The sequence below is a fragment of the Camelus dromedarius genome, chromosome Y (genome assembly GCF_036321535.1).
Source record: "Camelus dromedarius isolate mCamDro1 chromosome Y, mCamDro1.pat, whole genome shotgun sequence".
In the NCBI taxonomy this organism is placed as follows: domain Eukaryota; kingdom Metazoa; phylum Chordata; class Mammalia; order Artiodactyla; family Camelidae; genus Camelus; species Camelus dromedarius.
The window spans coordinates 12,078,108-12,101,585 of NC_087473.1; the positions used below are offsets into that span (position 1 = coordinate 12,078,108).

Below are 23,478 nucleotides of genomic sequence, written 5' to 3' on the forward strand. Positions count from 1 at the left end.
GCCTATGGATACAGTGACCATCATGTTCATCAGTAAACTTTTGTGAGTGGCAGGTGTTATGACTAATCATTGCTCCAGAAGTGCAGGTGTGACAGGACCATGTGGTCCCCCTGCTGAGGGGTGTCGACATGACTGCTGGTCCACTCGGTTCTCTTCCCCCCATCCAAGGGAGTGCTGGCCTCTAAGCCAGCTGCGTTTGTCCCAGTGCGTGTCAGGACTCCTCCAAACTCCGTATGCCCTGTGCTGTGTTCATAACACACACAGGATGCGTATCAAATAAGAAGTTGGTGTTTGTTCTCATTTTCTGCTGTGTTTTACGGTGTTTCATGGATGACTCCCTCCCAGCATTAGAAAATACACCAGCTCCTCCTTTTCTGAAAAATTTTCACCCGTGTGTATGTTTATTTATATACATAATTATGAAATTTTTATATAATAACAAAATATAACACAAATCAGCCATTAATTACCTCCATGTGTAGAACAAACTGAGTGTTGGTTTTTTTTTCAATCGTCTCAAAGAATGCAGTAAGGGAGGGGAGGGTACAGCTCAGTGGTAGAGCACATGCTTAGCGTGCATGCGGTCCTGGGTTCAATCCCCAATACTCCTCTGCAAATAAATAAACCAAATACCTTCCCCCACCAAAAAAAAATTTTTTAAATAAAGTGATAAAAAGAATACAGTAAGAAAAAAAATACAGGCAGTGTTTCAAAATCCTCTTTCCGCTTTTCCCTCTCACCTTTCTCACAGAGGGTGGCTCCCGCTTCGTAAAGACCTCATCGCGGCGAGGTGAGGCTAAGATGAGCATAACCAGTGACGAGGTGAACTTCCTGGTGTATCGGTATCTGCAGGAGTCAGGTAAGGGGTCGGCTTACGGCCTGGTGTATACATATGGTGTGTATGTGTGAACCTCTTAGATCTAGGACCACGATTTATTGAGCTCCCACCCCACCCCCAGCCCCACCAGAGTGGATCCTATGAAATGTTCTAAAACATAGCAATTGTTTGAGTTTCTTCCAACACTTGATTATGAGCAAGGCGTTGCCTTGTGGTGCGTAAGGATCAGACTAAACACGTGTTCCCTGGGAAGGAGCTGAAGGTGCGCTGAGCCCAAGCCTGGGTCTGGCCTGGCTTCGTCCCAGACCAGTGGGGCCTACACAGACTGGCGGGCCTCAGGTGAGTCGGTTAGGGTTTTGGGGCCCTGGTGTCCCCATTATACACCATCGGGGCCGCCCCAGCTGTGCAGCTTAAACCCAGCTTAGAGGACTGCTGGTGGGTGCGCTTTAAGATTCTTAAGAGTCTCAATTCTTTCAACATCATTCATTTTTAAAATTCGTTTCTAAAGCAAATACTTTTTTACAATCTTCAAAATACCCAGTCTAAGATGTGCAAAGGGACATTAATGCAGAAACACCTTGTGCCCACTGTCCCACCCAACTGAAGAGATGCTGCGTTTCTAATGCGTTGGGGACCCTGTGTCTGCCGCTGGTGCACCCCCCTCTCAGAGGCAACTGCTCTCCTGAATTTGGTGTTTTCACCCCCTGTGTGTTTACTGCACAGGGATGTTTTTCTCGGTCGTGGAAGGTACTGGTGTGTTTGCTTCCCACTGGGGCTGCCAGCTCACTGTTCTGAAGGACAGTGGTCTGAAACCAAGGCATCAGCGGGGTGGTTTCTTCTGAAGGCTGAGAGGGTCTGCCCCTGCCTCTCCCAGCAGGTGTTGGCACTCCGTGGCTTGTCACCGCAGCATCCCTCAATATCTGCCTTCATCCTCTTCATCTCGGCGTTCTCCCTGTGTGCCTGTACCTCTGTGTCCAAGTTTGTCAGGCTTCTCCTTTCTGTAAAGACATGGTCATACTGAATGAGGGGCTCACTGTAATCCTGTCCAACCTCATCTTAACTCGTTACGTCTGCAGCGACCCTCTTTCCAAATAAAGTCACATTCTGAGGTGTACCGTGTGGTGGGTAGGGCTTCAACATAAGAATTTCTGTGGGACACTGTTAAACCCAAAACAGTGGGTTCTGCACATATTTAAGCTTTATGCACTTGGTATCATGTTGTATCCGTCCTGCAACTTGGCTTTTCAAGAAGGAAAGCGGTTCTCAGGTCCCGCCTCTCAGAGACCCATGTACTAGGACTGACGGTGAACCAGCTGTGAGCCCCTGGGTCCCGGCTCTTCCAGGATAAGCCCAGAAGGGTGAGATCAGCAGGCCTCGCAGGCAGACCAAGTGGCTTGATTCTGATCCTTGAACAGATTATTTAGCCCATTGGAGCCTCCGTTCCCTACAAAAAATGGTTATCCTGGGCAAAGAAGATGGAATACATCCCGCACGTTACAAAGAAACAGCTCTCCCCCTCCGAGCCTGGATGTCTGTCCTTTGCGACCTCGGCTAGCATTATTCACAGAAAGTGCACATACTTTCTACATAGATGGTAGATCATTTGGATCGGCTGTTGCCAGAACGTAGTATGAAAAATGGATACACAAAACAAAATACGCACCGCCTCACCCCCGTCAGTCAAGGAGGTCGCAGCCACTGCCCTGACGCCTGAGCCTCGGAACTTAACCAGGGAATCCCTCACGGGATTACAGGTGTTCTCCTAGCACAGAGCTGAGGGGTCCCCAGGGATGTCTGCACGTGAAGATTCTGTGTAGCAAACCCTTCTTTCCTGATGGCCTCCAGCCCTGAATTCTTCAAGCATAGAGATTCTTTCTTGTTAGAAATACCTCCACACAGAGAGAGGATGAAGGCGAAAGTACGGTCAGAATGTGTGAACAAAGCACAGGCTGGAGGTGCCGTGCCTCTGTGTGTGAATGTCAGGATGAACAAAGGGCGTGAAAGAAAACTTCCATGCACCCCAGGGAGGGAGTTCTCCCGGTGGCGGGGTCCCTCGGGCCCGGGCCGGAGCGGGGCCGGCCTCTGTGAATAAACACAGAAATCTCCATCCCTCCCCCAGAGGGGCCAGACTCCCTTTTTAGTGTTTGTTTACGTTTGTCTCACTTTCGTTGATAGTTTCTGTAACCAGGCAACTGAGAAGGAGACTTGGGAGGCAACAACGTGTAGGATTTCACCGGCGCCGATTGGGTGTAACGTCCGCTGGGCTGCTGTCCTAACTTGTCAGGGTCCTTAGCGTGAAACCCCACACCTGAGTGAGAAGTTGAGACGAGATTACCGAGCGTCGCTCTCGTGACTGTGTGTCTCCTGGAGTTGACCCGAGTGCTCAAAAGAAGAAGGGAAAGAAGAAATGCCTTAGGTGTAGGGGTTCACTCTGGGCTGTTTTACGTGTTTATCTCAAAACCTCAAGTTCCAGTTAAGCAGAGATTTATTTACTGAGCGCCCACCGTGCACAAAGAGCACCTTCTCCTCGGCCTGTTACTGTCTCCTTTCCAGCTTTAAAAACAGAAGGAAAGAAAGAACGCCGTCTCTTGCGCTCTCTCCGTTACCACCGTCAGGTGCGTTAACAGTCAGCCCTGTATCACGACAAGTGATTGGTTCCTCGCCGCCTCCCAGTGTGCTTTCCCCACTCGAGGCTGCAAGGTCTGTGTTGCCAAGCCTTCAGTTGTCGTCGTCCTTGGGTTGTGTGTAGAAGACAGTAGGGTGGGGGACGGTGGGTGGGGCATGACTGTGCATGAGGCAGACAGCTGGGTCTCCGGTAGGTCTGCTCTTTGCGTCACCAACCAGGGATACACCCAGAATGTTCCACCCGACCTTGAGGGACATGTTCCCTGGAACCACGGGCGCTCCTGGTCCTCACCCTGGAGTTAGTGGAGAGTCCCGCACTAGCAGTATCCTGTACCCGTTAGGATGCTTTGGGCTGCAAGGACGGGAATCCCCAGTGGAACTTTCAGCCCCTCAGAGAGCGGGAAGGCAGGGCATTGAAGTGACACTTGCCTGAAGAACTTGGGACAGCTCTTCAAACTCAAAGAGTCTCAAGAATGGACTTGTTGGTCTTCTGCCCTCAGGAGGCAGAATTTGTATCATCTTAGATTCTCCTCTGGCCTTCACCCAACTGTGTATGCCACAGCCTTTAAGGAAGAGGGGGCGTCATCATTGTCACTGTTGGTTGTCTGAAGCAGGGGCCTTGCCGTGGAGAGCACTCCCTAGATGTGTGGTACCTCGCACGAGTGCTTTATGGCAGCCTGATACAGGAAACTGGTCAGTCAGCATGGCTTTTAAGGTCAGCAGGAGGGGACTTCCACTCCAGCCCCAAAGTCGCTGAGTTGGTTTTTGCATGAGTTAACAGCAGTCCGGTTTTGAGGGCTTGGAGTCCATTGCCCTACGCCTCATAGGGGTTAATCGTGTGGTCTCTTTGGCCACCCGGGCGGTATTTAAGAAGCAGATTGTGGCAGGGCGTCTTTGTCACCCAGCCCATGAGTTCCCTTCACGGTCCGAGGTAAAAGCGAGGGCGGAAGTCCTAATGTTGCCACGCGAGGGCTCCTTCCGATGCGCACGGGTGCCAGTGCTGTGGCCCCCACCGGCTTTGGAGGAAAGAAGGAGCTTGATTGCAAGGTCGACCTGCAAGGAGGCAGGAGGCAGGGCTCAAGTCTGTCTCCCCAGTCCAGGGTCTAGGGAAAAACCTGAGGGGTTAGGGGAATTTCCAACTTGGAAACTGATCAGCTAGTCTCCGGTTGGTCCATGTGTCTACTCCTGGAAGCCAGGGTTTCCTCATCGGAGGACTTCTCGCTTTGTAAAGGGCTCCAGTGACAACACTTCTGTCCTCCCAGTTGTGTGGACTGAGGATTCTTGGTTGCAGGGTCATCCTGGAGACATGGGTTCCGTCTTGGTCATGTGCAGGGCTGTCTCTAAAATAACTCTGGGTTTGAGCAATCAGCAGCCTGTTTAAGGAGGCAGAGCCAGTTTAAGCTGGTCAATGTTTTACATGCTGTTGGCACTGTGAATGCATTCCAGCCTGCAAGGGCTTCTGAGAGCAGCTCCTGCAGATCCTGGATAAGTTGTGTATTGTGTCCCCCTCCTCTGTGAATTTTGCCAGGGAGGCCGACGGTGGTGTGAAAAGTGAGGAAATTCGGTAAGTGAAGTCCCTGCAAGCATATTAGATACTTCCTCTGGGGCCTCATCCCCAGATCCATTGGGGCAGGGACCCTGGGGACACTACTGTTGGTGGAAGGCAGCTCTGTACGTAACCAGGGAGGTTACGTGCCAGGAGTTGCCAAAGCTCGGATGAAGGCACTGAATGAATGGTTTGGCCATATGTCACGGAAAAGCCAGAGAGTGTAGGTTGTCGTGTGCACAGGGCCAGCTCCATGACTGATGGGTGGAAAGGTGGTCTCGTAGGAGCTGGGTCAGTGTCACCGTTTATTCTGGAAAGGAGAGAAGGTCTGGGGTTTTGGGCCAGATGGTGTAGACAGTTACCGGGTGACAAGACCTTTTCCTCATTGCTCTCACTTGACAGCCTTGGAGACGACAGACCTGACCTTCCCTATTAAATGTGGCTGCTTCTCCACCTCCCCACCCTTGTCTGTACCATCTTTTTTTTTTTAAGGTATACTTTTCGTGCCATAAAAGTCACCCTTTTAAGGGTACAGATTTGCAGCATTGGCCACGTGTTTACAGTCATGTAACTACCCACACAGTCAAGACAGGGAATGGTTCCATCACCCCAAAATAGCACCTGTGACCATGGTAATGTACCCATCCCCCCACCGCGGCCCCGGCACCCAGCACTCTGTGTCCTGTGTCTGTAGTTTCCCTCTGCTGGGATGTCTCAGAAGCGGAGTGTTTAGAGTCTGGCTTCTTTCCCTCAGAGCTTTGAGATGCGTTCACACGGGTACCTACATCAGCGTCCCTTTTTTTATTGCTGTTTCCTGTCCCGTTTTAAGGATGCAGGGCACTTTGTCCTTTGTCCCGTTGAAGAACATTTGAGTAGTTTCCGGGTCCTGAGGATTACAGCCAAGGCTACAGAAACATTTGCACACGGGCTTTTGGGGTGAATGTAGGTTTTCCTTTCTCTTGGGTCAGCATCTGGGCATGGGGTGGCTGGGTCGTGTGACAAGTTTGACTTTATCTTCATTCTCACTCGGCAGCAAGGCCCTTCATGAACATCGGTGGTTTGATAGTTTTGAGTTTGGAACTGCGGAGCTGATTGGTGCGGGTGGTGCAGGGCGTTGTCGGAAAGTAGGTGAAAAGACATCAGTCCCCACAGAGAGATCTGCTGGAGACAGTGAAGTTTTACACTTCCTCCTAGGGTTTAAAATTAGCCTTCGTGAGCATACCAGGGTCACAGCTTCGCCAGCCGTGACTTCCGCCCAGATCTGCTGCGTGAGAGAGCAGCCCTGTACGCACACCCATTCCTCCTTAGTGCAGTTTTCTGCATAAAATAGGAAACTGCAGCCTGGCCAGCCCTCCCTCCTGCCAAGTGTCGGGCAGGACGTGTTCCTCTGTGCAGGCTCCCTACAGGTGGGACCCCCGTAGGGTGGTTACTGGACCTTCCATGCAGTCATTTGCAGTCACACCCATGGAACTGAAGTCCTTGAAACCTGGGGAAGTATTTCCCTACTGTGATGTCTGTGAGCGGCCTCTGCACACCACATGGAACAGACAGATGCTTAGTGCAAACCGCTTGCCGACTGTGCGTGATGTGAAAAAGAAGCAGCAGTGAGGAGAGTTCCACTGAGGCTTTGTCAGGTGCGCATGTGTCACCAGGCTGCAAGTCCCCGGTGGCTGTCATTTTAAACCTTTTAGGTAATGAAAGGAGCTGATCACTACGGGAGATGCTTAAAATTCACGTATTCGGTATCACAAGTCACCAGGAAGGCAAACTTCTTTCTTCATTGTGGGGATTTAAAGACCTTTGAGAATGGTTGAAAACCCCTTACATGCTGGAGTTTATTTTCTGATCTGTCACGATTCGTGGTTAAGGCCAATTTATTATACATATGCTTTGCCTGCTTTAGCATTGCTGTGTGTGTCTTTTTCAGAGAGGCCATCGGTGGTTTCCAAAAGTAAGAGTCTATCACAGACACAGAAAACAAACTGTGGTTACCAAAGGGGAAACGGTGGGAGGGATAAAGTAGGAGTTTGAGATTAACAGATACACACTACTATATATATAATAGATAAACAAGGTCCTACTGTACAGCACAGGGAAGTATATTCCATGTCTTGTAATAACATATAATGGGAAAGAATCTGGAAAAACATGTGTATGTGTAACTGAATCACTTTGCTGTACACCTGAAGCTAACACTGTAAATCAACCATAGTTCAACAAAACACAGAACTTTTTTAAAAAGTAAGAATTGACATGATAAACAGATGCGCTTCTCCCGAGGAGCCAGTATCTGCACACACGTGGCTAGCTAGGTGGGGTCAGACGTGTTTCCCTGAACTCACATAATTTACACGTAGTTCTGTATTCTGTATCATCCTTGGAATAAGGAAGAGCTGGAAATATTATATACCCAGACTTTCAAGGTTTCACACAGAACTTAGGTGACATTTCTCACTCATTTCATTCAGCTTCTGTTACAGGAAAAATCATGCAGATTTCCCTGCCATGTGCGCCCTGCGATGCTCCCCTCTCAGTGTGCTCAGGACCGGAGAGTTAGACTGGGTGACAGTTAGGCCTCACTTTCTCTCCACAGCCAAGCCCGAGTGCAAAGCTGAAAGGCGGTTTTGTTCTAAACACACAGAGGTGTGACTTTCCAGAAAGATGACCGGACAGTTTAAACATCACACATGACAGTGCAGCCATTTCCTGGGAGCAGCTGGGAGGAGAAGCCTGTCTGGATATTCAGGAGCCAGGCTGCTGTGGGTGAGGTGGTCCCTGTGACAGCGGGGACAGGGCTGCGGGGGTAGGCACGGTCCCCGTCCAGCTGTTTCCGCAGAAACATCCCACTGCGCGAGAGAAGAGGTCCCCTCTGAAAAAGCACCAGGTGACCTGGACCAGGAAAACAGAGTGCGCCTTAAATCCAGCCAGTCCAGATTCAAGAAGGGGTCCTGGGAGTTTTGTCCATCGTAGGACAAATGCTTCTCTGAGGCCATTTGTACTTGACGACTTCTGAGCAGAGAGCTGTCCGTTGGCCACAAGTCACCGTTACCCTTCGGCCAGCCTCTGGTTTAACTACATTAGAGTATCTGCTCACCTCGAGATGAAGGAGTTTGGATTAAGTGTCCTTTCTGTCCCTGGCTCCTCACCTCAGGTTTGCAAGCTGCTGTAGTCAGGGAGGCGATGTGTTGGAGAACTCAGTGGGAAAGATGGGCTTCACCCGTGAGGGGGCAGTAAAAATATTCTTTAAAATGAGTCACAGAGGAAGCAACCCAGTGTCTGGACGGAAGCGTGGAGGAACACGGTACATCCATACGGTGGAGTGTTACTCAGCCTTGGGAAGCAGGGGAGTTCGGACCCGTGCTACCATGTGGATGAAACTTGAGGACACTGCGTTCAGTGAAGGAAGCCCATCACAAGAAGGCAAATTCCGTGTGATTGCACCTCTGCGCGGTCCCGAGAGGAGTCAGAGTCAAAGAGAAAGTCACAGAAAGTAGAAAGGTGAGGGCTGGGGGTGAAGGAGGAGAGACCGGGAGTCAGTGTTTGATGGGGACAGAGTCTCCACTTGGAGAGATGAAAAGTTCTGGAGATAGATGGTGAAGACAGTGGCTCAACAGTATGAATGAACCGAGCTGTATGCTAAACAGTGGTTAAACATGGCACCTTTGTGTCATGTCTGTTTTACAGCAAGTTTTAAGTAAATCACACTATTGATAAGTCACATTATTATAGGAGAGAAGGTTTGTGTGTAGATTATTTCAGAGCTTGAAATAGTCTTAAAAGGAGGACAAGGAACCACCTGAATTCCATAGTAACATTACTTATTTAAGAGCTTTTTAACAGAACTGTGCAGCATTTGGGGTGAGTCCTTGGCACGTATAATGCTATTTGTAAGTTAGATTGGAGTCTGACAAAATCTGGTCATTTTTTAACATAGCACCGAAAACAGCTTTATTTGCAATGGCAGTGTACTGGAAATTTCCCAGATGTCTGTGACTGGCTACACGAATTGTGGTCTGTCCGTATACCCCAGAGTCCCACTCAGCAGTAAGTAGGAATGGACTGCTGAAACACGCCGCAGCCTGGATGCGTCCGCGGGGAAAGTGCAGGTGCACACACGCATGCATGCATGCATGCACACAGGCCAGGTTTTCAGGCAAGTGACCAGGCAGCAGATGTCAGCGTCTTGGTTTTGATACTGTCCTATGCAAAGCCAGATGTCATCACTAGGGGAGGCCAGGTGAAAAGGACACAGGACTCTGCTGTTTTCCTGACTTCCTGTGAGTCTGGGATAATTTTGAAATTATTAAACAGAAAATGTACACAGAAGCATAATTTCGTGCTTCCATTGTCTGCAGAGCTTTGTGTGTGTGTGTGACAGGGAGAGAGTGGCCCATCGCACAAACAGATGAGGCACTTTAATTAGATCTTGCAGGTCCTTAGCCAGCGTGTGGGCCTAGGTTTTGATGGGGTGTCTTTTGTGTAATGGATGCGAGCAGTAGCCATGTTAACGCAGAAGTGGAGAGCTGCACAAACCTTCTGGGGCTTTTGGAAAATAGTGAAAAATAATGAAACGTCATCTGCAGGTGAACAGCATGTCACGTACACATAGCATGAACTTGTGCGTCCTCGGGAACTCGGCAAACTCGGGTGGGCCTCACGTTGAGTGTCTCCATGTCTGGAGGTACTCTGAATGGCCGCAACATGATGAGTTTTCTTAAGGCCTTGAGACATTCATAGAGACCAGGGTTTCCCAGCCTCGGCACTGTTGACATTTGGGGCAAATCGTCCTTTGTGATGGGGCTGTCCTGAATCCATTGGGTGACAGTAACACTCCCGCACTCTCCGTTGTGACAGCCAGAAATGTCTCTGGACTTCGCCAAATGTCCCCTGGAGAGCAGAATCGCACCCAGTTGAGAACCACTGAGTCACATCCTTTAGTGGTGGCATGTTTTTCCTTCCAGGTGGTTTGTACTGGTAATGAGCTGTGAGGGGATTCTCATTTCTTCACCCTTTACCATCTCCTTGGGCTGCACTCGGATTCCTTCTGCTGCAGAACGCACATAGACTTTACCAGTGAGCATAATGCAGTCCCTGTGTTTATTACATTTTTCCAGGGAGGAAGGGGGAAGTCTGCCAAACCATTCTCCAGCAGATAGTAGAATAATTGGGAGTAGCAGTCTTTCACTCTGGGGTTTGTTTTTTATGTTTTTGGGGTGGGGTTTTTTTTGTTTTTGTTTTTTTGGCTCCCGAGGGGAGGTTAGATAACCAGGAAAAGAGTGTTACTCTTAATATTTGTGAATAATTGCATCTCCAGAAATGATTGTAATCCCAGCAGCTGACAGGTCGCCCAGTGGGCTCCACTGTGTTTCCTAGGACTGTGGAATGCCTTCTTATGCAAGACACGTTTCCCGGATTCAGGAAGTCATTTTAATGGTTCAACTATCTTAATTTAAAAGAAGTTCAGGGCTCATTGTTCAGCTGAGTCTCTAAAAATATTTTTGACTGCAGTGGCTCTTTTACATTGCTAATGTGTGGCCCTGTTTAAAAAAGAGAATTCTTATGAAATGGTAGAGTTAGGCATTTCTCTGAGGTAATGGAAGCCTTTGCTTTAGCAATAATAAAGGGAAACAGTTCCATCAAATAATAAGGAAGACCTGCATCGTCTGTCCATATGACCAGAGGATGAATGTACCTTTAAAATCATGTGAAACAGTAACGTCTCCTGTCTAAATGTTTCGGGGAGAGAGAAGCAGTGCCTCTGTGGTGGTGTGTCGGTGGTCCCCAAGGCCACCCTCCGGCTCTGTGAGTTGCTGGAAGGATTCACAGGGCTTGGTAACTTATACTCTGAGTTGATGACAGCACAGAGATACAGATTATAAAAGTCCTGCGTGGTGACTACTTGTAACAGTAGTGTGTTCTATACTTGCAGGTTGCTAAGAGAGTAAATCTGAAAAATGTTCCCACTCAAGTAAACAAAGGTTAACTGTGAGAGGTGACGGCTGTGTTAACTAAGCTTATTATGTAACCCTTTCACAGTGTGTGTGCGTGTATTGAATCATCACAACGTGCGCCTTAAATTTATACACTGTTATATGTCAGTTACATATCAATAAATCCGGGGTGGGGAGACACAGATTGAAACCAGCCGAGGGAGAAGGTGTGTGGGGCGCAGTCCAGGAGAAAGCAGGTGTCCCCTCCCAGTGGGCATTCTCCCAGCAGCACGCACGGTGACACGGGCAGGGCTGCTCACCACCGAGCTCTGCTGCCCAGGTTTTTATCGGAGGTCATCCACGTGGGCTGCGGCACCTGCCGAGGGGGAAAAAAGGAGAACCTGGCTGTCCGTCCGTACCACCTTGGTCCAGGCCAGGCGTGAGCCTGCTTTGTGGGTGCATGTCTCTCATTTGTGCATTTGTCTGTGCATTTACATCACGTGTTAAAAATCACTCTAAGAAAATGTAGGGGGTGGTAAGTCACTGGAGAACCTGATCCCTGTGTCTTGCATACAGAAAAGAATAAAACACCCCCCTAGACAGCTTTGTGGGATCCGCAGTCCACACTTCTCCACCAGTGAAGCATGCCCACTTCCCTTTGCTGTGGGACTCGCTGCATCACAAACCTTCTTGTAGTGGTGCTAGTTGCCAGTGAATTCCTCTCCATTCAGAAAGAGTGTTTCCCTAAACCGTTCCTCGGGTTGGATGGTAACCACCCAGAGTAGGGAAATGGGATCGCAGAGAAGTGGCTATTCCCACGTCCCAGGTGTTCACAGACATCCCGCTTCCCAGCCCACTTTTCTCCTGCAGTCTTTTCTAAGTTAACTATTCTCATTTTTGTGTGTGTATAAGCTCAGATTCAAGATCTGCCATTCTTGTCCCAGAGGGGAAAAAAGCAATTAGAATGAAATCACTTGAAAATCACTTGATTGTTTCTAAGTTACAGTTGTTTAAATATGTATATTGCTCAATATAGCCAAACAGTTTCATTGGAATTAACATCAGAAAAAGGTCAGATTCTATTGAAGATGCCCTTAAGGCTTGTTATAGTATTGTTTCCTTGTTTAAAACTTGGTGATGATATGAAAAAAGTCTAAGATGGTTCACATTTCCTTTTTTAGCTAAGATGAAATAGCCACTTCCCAAGGTGCCTGTTTCCAAAGTTCATACACCGTTACATTTCAGATCTGCCTGCTCTGAAATTGTAATGCGACCTTAAAAGTGTCCGGCTTTGCTATGTTTTATTTCCTGCCAACTTCAATCCCCTTTCTTCCTTCCAGGCGGAAGAGCGAGTCATCTGGACTGTCAGACACAACACTGTCCTTTTTCTCCCAAGTTTCTGAATGTTGCCTTAACAGTGCCTCCTCCACCCACTCCTTAAATGCCGTTGTCCCCAAGGTGACGTCCTTTCCTTTCCCCCGCATATCTGTGTCTGCAGCCAGCATGCTGCTCCCTCTGCCGGTCTAGGTGTCCATCCCCAGCCTCTCCATCCACACCCAGTCCGGCTGTCCACCTCCAGCCTCTGCATTGCCTTCCATTCTGCTATTTTGGATGCAACCCTCCTGGGCATTCTTTCTCTAATACAGTTAATCCCACACTTACTACCATCGCCATTGCCCGACCACTGTCCCTTGCCTCCAAAGAAAAGCTCCCTCTGCCCCATAATCTCATCCTGGGTTAGTGTAAAAACCTCAGAATCACCTTCAGATATTTCTTGTCCGCAGTCTCTTTCCTTCCACCTCCATCTTCAGTCCCCTCCTCCTCATGCCTCCATCAGCCAGGCACTCCCGGTGTCAGGTCAGTGTTACTTCTGTGTCATGGTCACTGCCTTGCTATGATGACAGTAGCTCCCATTTATTGAGCACTTGCTGTGTGTGCCAGGTGTGACTCTTAAGTACGTGACCAATAAGACGATTTCCCCTCAGAAGTACATCACTTCTCCATCATTTATGGGTGAGAAACACAGACATTGAGAAGGTACTGACTTGCTCAAGTCACACGGGCCATCTGGCTCGAGAATCTTCCCCTTAAGTGACTTTCCTTGACTCTTTATGTGGTGAAATTGTTGATTTATTTTCCAGCATTAAACCCTGCATTCCTGGAATAAACCCCATTTGGCCCAGACATTTTTCTTTTTATATTGCTGATTTCCAGTTTGCTAATTCTGTGTCTGGTATATTCGCATTTCTTTTACCAAGAGAATCTGGGCTGTGATGTTCCTTTTTGAATGTCCTCATCAGGTTTGGATATTAGGGTTATACTGGCCTCATAAAACAAGTCGTGGAACCAAAGACTGCATTCCTAAGACCTCTTGGCCCCATCTCCCAGTTTAGGTCCCTCCCTTAGATTAGGGTGGAGGAATCTTCCTGGAAAAGATTGTAAATTTTTTAGTCTCTGTCACAGCTAGTCACTTCTGTCCTGGCAGCACAGAAGCAGCCATTGAAAATACGTAGACAAATGAGAGTAGCTGTGTTTCAATAAAACTTTATTTATAAACACAGGCAAGGGGCCAGGTTTGGCCCACAGGATATAGTTTGCAGACTCCCGTCTGAGACTGTTGATAGAATGCAGGAGTTTCTCCCCCACCAGGGAATCTACAGCCTGGTGTGTATATAGTGAGTGTTCATTACTTCCTTGTCTTTCGAAATCTTCTGTAGCCCTCCCTGGTCTATACGTGTATTTCCCATTCTCGGTTCTTTTGTACCATCTGCATAATTTTTGCTGTGTTTGCATACACCCAGAAGTATTTTGTTAATATTTACTAACAATTTCCCTTAAATTGAAGCAGTTACTTTTTCCTAAATTTTCAAATATACCTATGAATTGTATTTGCATGATGTACGTGGAAACAAATAATTGTTAGATTTTAAAACATTTGTCCCTGTGTGACCTAACTTATTTTAGGTAAGATAAACTTATTTCAGAGTCGATGTGCATGAATAGAGCCATTGTCACCACTTTCAGTTCTATGAAAGTCTCAGGATGCTTTTCCGTTGGGTGGTGGCACTGCCCTAGGTGCTGGGGGTGGAAGGACAGATGACAGGGGGAGGTCTTCCCCCCACCTAGGGTGCAGGACAGATACTTAAAGAGGCGTGTGTCTCAGGGGTTGAAAGGTACAAAGTTGGAGGTGTTCGCAAAGGAGCACAGGAAAGGTGCGGAGAGGAGGAATGTTTGAGCTAGAATGTTTCAGTCAAAGGAGGAAGAAGAGCCTTTCAAGCAAAATCTGGAGTCTGAGTTAATGCCATGAGGCTCGGCAACACCTGGCGTGTTCAGGGAGGAGGCACCATCTTCGTGAGAGGGACAAGGGCCACAGGGCAGGAGGGAAGAGGAGAAAGTTCCAGAACATTGAGTTGGCAGCAGATGAACACCAGGTTCTCAGATGGGAAGCCATTGGTTAGGTTTTGAAAGTAAAGCTGGAGGTCATGGGAGTTAAGGATGATGTATCTGCTCAGTGAAAATTGAGAAACAATCAAGATGCTGGCTATTGAGACCTGTTAGGAGCCAGGGGAAGTGCTTAGATTGTGTGAGGTGAGAAAGAACATGGATACAAAGTTCTAGGACCACAAGACTTACACCTTAAAAATTAATTTGCATAGGGAAAATGGCCTGGGAGAGATCCCGGGGGAGAACAGCAGCTGGGTCAGCATACAGTGATGTGACTTACTTCCTCTGTCCTCCAATTTGCTTTCTTTGCTTGTCACCAAGTCATATGTTAAATTTTTTATTATAATCTTCAATGGTGCTGTCCTTTGTAAATGACTGGTTTGGCATTCACACTTCTCTTTGCCCATTAACAAACGTCGAATCCAAATTTTGTGAGGGTTCAAAGCTGTTGGGGCAATGGTGCCAGAAGGAACCAGCTCCAAGCCTTGCTTCTCTGAGTGTAGAAGCCGGAGCTGAGTTCTCAGTGAGCATTTCAAGGAAAGCAGCCTCCCTCCCCGGCAGGGTGGGGCATGGCCTCACCCCCAGCCAGTACTGGCCCGGGAGGAAGTAGCAACCTTCGTTTATAACCTGACTAATGCTCTCTCCTCCTGGATGCCTCCCATGTTTAGGGGGTATTAAAAGACTTGGCGGGGCCCGCGGTCTGCAACAGTCAGCGGCCCGAGCTGTACTCAGCCGCCACCCCCAGTGTCCAGGCCAGATGTTACAAGTGAAACCCTGTTTTAACGAGGCCCTTCTGGTATTTCTTTTGGGCGCCATCCAAGGCAGTTCCATTTTACACTAAATTCCATGTTACAGCAGGTCAGCAGGAACAGGTCTGCAGCACACAAAGCCGCCCTCCCTGCACTTAGTTTTCTGCAGTGAAATGTCAGAGAACTAGGACAGAAGGTGAGGGCTTGGACTGGAGGATTTTTTTTTTTTTCAGATAAACACATTGAAATATAAAGTTGATATGAATGTGCACAGTGATGTGGACTGCCAAATAGAAAAAACTCAGCATGTTTGTGCCTTTGACCACGGTTGCACCTAGAGGTTATGGTTATGAATTGCTTCTCAGACCATAAATGTGAGTCTCTGGTGAGACTAATCTATCATTTCCAAAAAGAAGACATGAAACGATAATAAGTTAGCCCCCAAAGATGACGGTGTGATTTCTTATCCTCCCACCTTTTCTGTTTACAGCCCTTAACTCCGTGTGTGTGTATGTGTGTGTGTGTGTGTGTGTGTATGTTCCTGTCTGAGTCATTTGACCCAGCTACCACTTCGCCGCCCTTGGCCCCTCTCCCATCTTTATTTTTATCAGTCCCCTCCCCGCCCCCACTGCCTGAGTCACCCTGTTCCCCCCACCCCACCCCAAGACAGAGGCGGGCTGCTTCCCAGGCAGCCGAGGTTCTGTCGCAGAAACTATGATCCAGGAAGTACTGATAGCGGGGAGGCTCTGCTGACTCTGCCGGGTACAGGGATGCTACAGACACAAGGAAGTGCTGCGTACAAATCAGCAGTCCACAGTTGCACTTCCAGAATGACTCCATTGTAAAGCCCTTTCTCTGCAGCCAGTTGGATGTTGACGAGTGGGTGACCAGTGGCTGATTGGCACTCATTAGTCATAGGGCTGCACCAAGGGCCAGAGCTGTTGACCTCTCTCTCTCACAAGGCAGCTTCCGAGGGTGCGTGAAAATTGTACTACAGACCTCCTAACCACAGCTTCTAATGTGTGTGTTTTCACTTCCTGTCCAATAGGGGACATCCCAGCCTTGGCACTCCCCCTGCCTGTATTCATAAAGACGTGGTCTCGGTTCCTTTCTCTCTGTTTGTTGGCGTTCTGGTCCCTGCCTGTGATGATGTTTCTGGTGGCCCTGGTGGCATGGCACGGCTGGCCCCTTCCCGCGGGAATTGTGCTAGATTCTTCTTTCAGCGACCTTAATCTCCGTGTCATTGCTCACTCACCTCCATAAATTAAAGTCCTGTGGGTTTGGTTGGGACAGTGAGCTCATTTTCTCCTCTCCAAAGAGTCTTAGAATGGAAAGGGGTGAAGGGGGCCTTGGAGATCATCTAATTCTGCATGTTCCTTAGTCAAGAAAAGAAGGCAGGGAAGCAAGTGAAGGCAGGCCCCAGCCTCGGAGCGCCTCTCTCTGTAAGTAGAACGAAACTGCACCAAATTCCTCCATCGCAGCACCTGATTTTGTTTGCGGTCTCTGGTTCCTAACATAGCCCTCTTTATACAGTTCATCTTTGTTTGCCTCTCTCATATTGAAAGCATTCGGCCTAGTTTTCGCAGTGCAGACCTTTTTTGCAGCTTACTTTGTTGAAATTGAAATACAAATGGTGTTACTGATTAGATCATGTTCTTCCTCTTTTTTTAAAAGGATGCCACTTTGAATCATTTAGAGGTTTCTGAACACATTTCATTTGTGTGTGGCTGTGTGCCCTCGGAGAAATCACTGAACTGCTCTGTGACTCGGTTTCCCCATCTTTAATAGGGATTTATCAAGACATTAACTTGAGTTTTTGCCAACTCTCTAAGCTAATTCATGAAAAGGGCTGATACACATAGTAAGAACTTAATACCACTGCCTTTATTAATTCTTATTATTGTCAAATCATGTGATGGCTTTTTAATTCAGGTGTACACATACAGCCAAGAACCCTCTTTGGTGTTTTGAGACTCGCTTATGTTACTGTCATCTTTGTCTAAAAGCTGTTTTCCTTCTGTTGTGCTGTTCTACCTAAATCATTGTTGTCCTCCTGAAAGGCTTGTATTCCGAAAATAATGAGGACTCGGTTTTTCTCAGTTTCTTACCACCCTCATTTCCATCAGCCTCCCCAGTGTCTCCCAGCCCTTTCTCAAATCTGCCTTGAGCCCCAGCCGCTGTACTGAGGCGACTGCTCCTTGTTATAAAGTGAATGCACATGGGCCTCCTGCCTTCAAGGAGCGTCAGCCTTCTTGGGAGCTGGGAGATGGACCGGAATGAGGAGAAGGCTGCCCGTGGCACAAGATACAAGGCATGGGTGGGGGAGCGCTGCCCGGGTGGGGGTGGGTGGGGGCTCGAAGCAGAGAGCAGTCAGGGTCAACGACGGCTTCTGTGGAGGAGGGAGGCCGGCTGCGGCCATGGTGACTCGGGAGGCTCAGCGGCGGTGGAGGGTACTGAGCACAGGGTTCCTCGGCCTCACACTGCTCACGTTCTGGACCGGACCGCTCTTTGGCTTAGAGAGCGGCCCTGTGCCCTGTAGCTGCCAGCAGCATCCTTGGGCTCTCCCTGTTGAGCGCCAGCAGCACCTGCGTACACACCCCCGGGGACAGGAGAGTATTTCCGGACCCTGCTGAAAGCTCCCTCCACCCCCGGCGGGCAGAATCGCCCTTGCTCGAGAACCACGAACCACTGCTCTAGACCAGGAGCCCAGAACAGAAGCAGAGTCGTCCTGTGGGAAAGCAGGTGTGTGCTTCTAGCTGAGGCCCTGGGGAGGCAGGGAGAGATGGCCCCAGCTATGGACAGGGCGGGCAGGGGCTTCGGGACCGTGCTCGGGCCAGAGGTCTGGCCCTGGATGGAGGCTCATCACTGCTCTTGAGAAGAAGGGAAAGTACTAGGTTCCTTGTGGCGCGTCCGTGAGGTTACTGCGACAGTTCTGTGTTCCCCCGATGGCCCCTGGACGGCTTGTCCACTGCCGCACACAGAGGGAGCCGTCACTGAGCACCAGCCACCGCTGCTCCAGTGCTGCTGTCTGAGCAGAGCACTGTGTCAGGGCCTCGGGCCGCTGTGACAGAGCAGCGTGGGCCACGGGGAGCCCACACGCTGGTTTCTCGGGTCCCGAGGCCAAGGTGTCCACGGTGCCGGCGCGGTCCGTGGGGCCGCCGGAAGGCCGAGAAGGTGTTACGGGAGGAAAGTTACATTTACTCCTACCAATATAACTGTGAACTGAATTTTTGCTCATGTTAAGGGTACAGGCTGAGAACCATTGAAATCAGCGTACAGACCCTCCTATAGTAGCAAATACTGGCCACAGTGTGGTTCAGGAATGGCCGTCTTTCCCAGGCAGCCCCACACAGTAAGAGGGGATATAGGAGCTCCGGGGTGTCTTTTCTATAAGGGCACTAACCTCATTCCTGAGGACTCCACCCTCGTGGCCTCCTCACCTTCCAAAGGGCCCCACCTCCTAGTACTGTCACATTGGTGGTTAAGATTTCAACAGGAATTTGGGGGAGACAAACAGTCCATAGCAGAAAGAAATGAAAGGAGGCACCTGAGAGGCCATGATGCTTGTTTGTGTGTGTGTGATTGTGTTTGCGTGTACACATGAATATGTATATATATAAAATCAGGCCGGCACACTTTCCCTGTAAAGCAGCAGATAGTAAGTATCTTTGGCTTTGTGGTCTGTACTGTCTCTGTTGCAGCTCCTCACCTCTGCCATCGTAGTGTGAAAGGAGCCATACATAATATATCAACTCACGGGCGCGGCTGTGTTCCAGTAAAGTTTATTTACAGACACAGGCAGTGTGGCCCTCAGCTTGCCTGTCTCTGTTCTAAACAATTTTCGTATCCTGCCCATTGGCTTTGGACAGTTGCCCATATTCCAGGAGTCCACTAAATAATAAAGTTTCTGCATTTAATGCCTCCAGTTGGTGCCCTTGGTATTTGCTCCGGCTGAAGGTGTAGAGACACCGGCCCAGCTGCCCGAGCATTACGTGTCTGCTTTTCTCCGCCGAGTAAGCAGTGCTTCTGAGGGCTAGCGAGTGATCGTTCAGCAGGGTTTGCTGATGAGTCAGGCCGACATTAACTGGGCAGGATGGTTCACTGCACAGCTCGAATGATTTGTGAAGCTGTTTGTGAAAGGGGTGTGGTTTGGTGGTTTTGCAGGAAACACGGAGTGTGTACTTGGTTTGTCTTAAATCTGTTTTTATTGCCAGTTGGACGAGGCACCTTCCTGCACACTCTGTTTTCCTCCCTCACGGGACGGGAACACCTTTCATCCCAAATGGAAAGGACTTCACTCTGACGATCTTCCCGTGCTTTATGTAAAATGTAGTGCTTGCTTTCAGCCTCTCCCAGTTTATCATGATTATACCCTTTTCTGCTCAGAGGTATTTTCACTTCGTCTGGTTATCCCCCCATTGCTGGGTGTTGTCTGGATGCTGTGATTTGATTCTCGATGGCAGCAGTCCACTCATGCTGTTTATAAATCTGGCAGAAATGGGAGTAGTGTAGACGTGTGGATTGTGTCCTGGGGGTGTGGTTCCTCTAGGTCACTGGTTCCCCACCAGGGCAGGATCAGGTGGGCTGTATCTGCAGACAGTTTTGGTTGTCACGACTAGGAGGAGGCTTTCTGCTGACATCCAGTGGGTGGAGACCAGGGGTGCTGTTGAACATCTGCAGTGCACGGGACAGCCCCCCACAGCAAAGGATGCCCGGGCCCAGACGTCAGTTGTGCTGCTGCTGAGAAACCCTGTGCTTAGGAGGTTCACCAGGGGCACCTCCTACCAAGCAGGAGGCAGGTCTGCCGGCTTCAGCAGTCGCTCCGGGCTGGCCAGGCGGTAGACACCAGCAGACACTCACACTGAGCCCTCACACGGGTCTTCCATCAAGGTACCAGCAAGCTCTTGATTCTGCTCTTTTTTACCAACTTCCACACCTGCCATTGACCCTGTTCTGAGTATCTCCATCTCTGTCACTGACATTCTGTTCTTCGTTCCCACCCGTCCTGCTGGGCAGAAGAAGAGGTGCATGGAAAGCTGAGGGGAAACCAAAGAGGCATAGGGCACGGAAGTCACAGCACTCCGGCAACCTGCGATGCCCGTGCTCACCGCCCTGGGGTCCCACTGGGAGGGCTGGGGCGCCGGTGCTGGTGGAGGCCGGGCCAGCCCCAGGAGAGACTCCTGCCTGGAGATGCCAGTCTTCCGAGATGGCACCTTGGCACCTGGCAGGGCTGCAGCCCCGTGGTCTAATAGGAAGTGCTCAAGCAGGCCTCCCATCCAGAGTCTGTGGACCCTTCCCCCTGTTCCACCGTGAATGAACAGGGAAGAACCTTAGCGACCGTCTCATCCAGTGTCCTTGTCGCATGTACAAGGCAACATGAAAAGGGACGTTTCCACTAGCTTGTGCTCTTCTCTCCAGATGGAAGAGTGTCTGCGTCCTGCTGCGCTCGCCTCTGCTTCTCCCTTCAGGTCCTGGAGGTCCTACTCACCCCTACACCGTAGGAGGGGACACGGAGGCCCAGCCCCCACATGCCAGAGCGAGCAGGGAACCCAGCGCTCCTGACGCCGTGTCTGCCTGGCCCTCTGACTTGCCGTGACCAAATCAGGCCAGCCAGCAATCGAGGAGAAAATCTTAAAGACAAATGGACTGAAAACAACCGTTGATTTAGAGGCCACACATAGGTCCTACCAAAGAAATGCAACTAATGTAAATTTAAGCCAGGAGGAAGACTTCTTTCAGCAGTGACGTGGAACACTGCAGCGAGGGTTTATGAAGATACGTAGTTTCCGTCTCCGTTTACTGTCGTCTCCAATAGTGGACCCAGGTGTTCATCAGACGTTCACGGTCAAAGTTCCCGTGTGGAGCTTTATCCTGCTTAGTCATCATTTTGCTTCCGTCAGGGGACATCATCCCAGCAGGCTGTTTTCAGCCCTTTTTTACAGAAGCCTCAGGCTCCCACACCCCCGTTCATCTTCACTGCTCCATCCCCTTCTTCCGACCATCCTTCACTGAATACTGTCATCGGCGTGTTCTAGAAACGGAATCCACATGAAGAGCAGTAGCACGTGCAGAGAGAAAGTTCTGCAACCAAACTATATACTCAGCCCAGATAAAGACAGACATCAGGAACATTCTCAAGTCTCGGGTGAGAAGTGGGTTTGCACCCTGTTCTCTGCACGTTGCCTGGGCTGCATCTGGGGCAGCTGCTGCTGATTAAAGTCGCCGGGGGTCCAGCTGGGAACAGAGCTGGCATCCACCCAGGGAATTTCAGGCTTTTGGTTCCTGTGCTTGTGGCTTTTAGAGTCAGTAAGGTTAGAAGGTGAATCTTGGAATCACACAGTCCAGAGTCGAGACTGTAGTTCAGCTCTCATCACGTCTGTGAACCTTAGACAGGTTGTTTCATTTCTCCCACATGTGCCCTTCTTGCGTATAAAACAATACCACCACTTGGGCCAGCTACTGTGAAGACTGAGATCATGGACACAAAGCATTCAGGTTTGGTTAAAGGTGGTAATGTGGTCAGAATCTGCTGTGCCTCGTGTGCCTTCACTAGCGTTTCTATGGCCGGGTGCTGCTTGAAGGGTGAGTAGTGAATTCGTAGAATATACTGCTGTAGATTGAATTTTTTATCTCCCTGCCCATACATAACGTTGAAACGTAGTCCCCGCTGTGGTATTTTGAGGTGGAGCCTGTAGGAGGTGATGAGGTCATGAGGGTGGGACCTTCATGAATGAAATTGGTGCCCTTATAAAAGAGGTCCCAGAGAGCTCCCCCACCCCTTCCTCTACGTAAGGTCACAACTGTGTACCAGGACATGGACTCTGACCAGACCCTGAATTTGCCAGCACCTGGATCTTGGACTTCCCAGACTCCAGAGCTATGAGAAATAAATGTCTGTTCCTTTTACCATCCAGTCTGTGGTATGTTGGTATAGCAGCCCGAATGGACTAAGACAGACACAAAAAGCTTGACTCTCATCCATAGGTGCTCCACTGGTCCCTGAGATATATTTGCCAGGAGCCCCGGTCAGCAGTCAAAGCTGTGCGCTGGTGGAACACTCAGTAGAAGTTTCTAGGTGGAGTTTGATGGTGGGCTCAGAGCGGTGTCCCACTGCCCAAGGTTGGAGCTAGTGACTGGGGTCTGTCAGTTACCCTCAAGAGATTGCGGCACCTGGTTGGTCAAAGGGAAAGAGGAGCTCGAGGGAATGACTGCAGAGGGTTACATGAATTTGGAGCAAGTTCTAGGAGTGTCACTTGGCCAAGGCACCGTGTAAGGGCTGGCTCGGGTTATTTTAATTATTACTACTGCAGTGGATGTGGTCCTGCATTAGACCTTATGAAGGTACCAGGAGGATAAGAAATGGCTCTCGGTCCAGGGTTCTTTCCCATCAGCTGATGGAGACACAAATTTAGAAAAGGCGAGTGGCGCTGTCAGCCACGAAGTGATGAATTCTTAGGAGAGAGAGAGAAACCACTGTGGCCCAGAGTGTGTTTGTAGGCAGGGGTCCATGAGGTGGGTGGGGGGCGGTGATCAGGCCAAGAACCCATTTGGTCCTGCTCCATCCGTTAACCTGCAATTTTTCTAGTCTACACCTTGCCGGAAACAGTGATAAAGGCTTAGAGGTGACATGTTGTGTGGGGTGGCAGAGACCCAGGGAACAGAGTCATTGGTAACACAGGGGTGGTTGCTGTCTTCTGGAGGAGTGGGTAGGGGACAGGAAGGGCAGAGAGAGAGGAAAGAAGTTAGAAGGAAAAGATGAGGCCGATAGTAAAGGGCCTTTGCTCACCTCCTTCAGAGAGCAGGAGCAGAGGGGCCCTGTGGGGAAGGGAGCCTCCAGGCGGCTCTCCTGTGCAATCTAATTTAGGTGGTTACAGTTTTGTGAAGGCATTTACAGAAATCAATAGCCGTTATGATACTGCTCTTGAAAGAAATATCAATCAACTGCATATTTTCTATACTTTTAATAATCAGACCATAAGCATGAACAGGAGAGGCTGAGGAGGAGGGAGTGGGGAGAGAGAAGGGTGGAGACTGCAGACAGAAATCTCGGTGGAGGAACATTCCCATCTGGTGAGCGTTTCGTTTATTGCAAAGTCTGGTTGTATTTGGATAATGAAAGGCAGGAGCACCAAGGATGATGAATCTGGTGGAAGCCAGGCCCAGCTGGCCTCCCTGTTCAGCTGATGGAGGTGGTGTCCTAGGAATGGGAGTGTGGGAGGCTGTGTGCAGGCCCCAGAGGCAGGGAGACCCCCGTGACCCCCCAAGCACGCAGGATGAGCCGGTGTTGACGGGAAGGTGCTCATAGCCGAGATACCTTGGGAGCAGGATTCCCAGGACCCCCACATG

General features: G+C 49.6%; 1 protein-coding gene across 2 annotated transcripts in view; it reads left to right on the forward strand.

Moving 5' to 3' along the window:
- The first annotated feature begins 729 nt into the window (after positions 1-729).
- Positions 730-23,478, forward strand: part of LOC135320393 (F-box-like/WD repeat-containing protein TBL1X) — a 49,049-nt gene continuing 26,300 nt past the window's right edge. The window contains exon 1 of one of the 2 annotated variants that reach the window (XM_064483485.1): positions 730-859. In XM_064483485.1, coding sequence (XP_064339555.1) covers positions 802-859 — 58 coding nt within the window. In that variant the 5' untranslated portion in view covers positions 730-801. Of the gene's footprint in view, positions 860-16,551; positions 16,575-23,478 lie in introns of those variants that run through there. The other variant, XM_064483484.1, reaches the window with a different exon arrangement.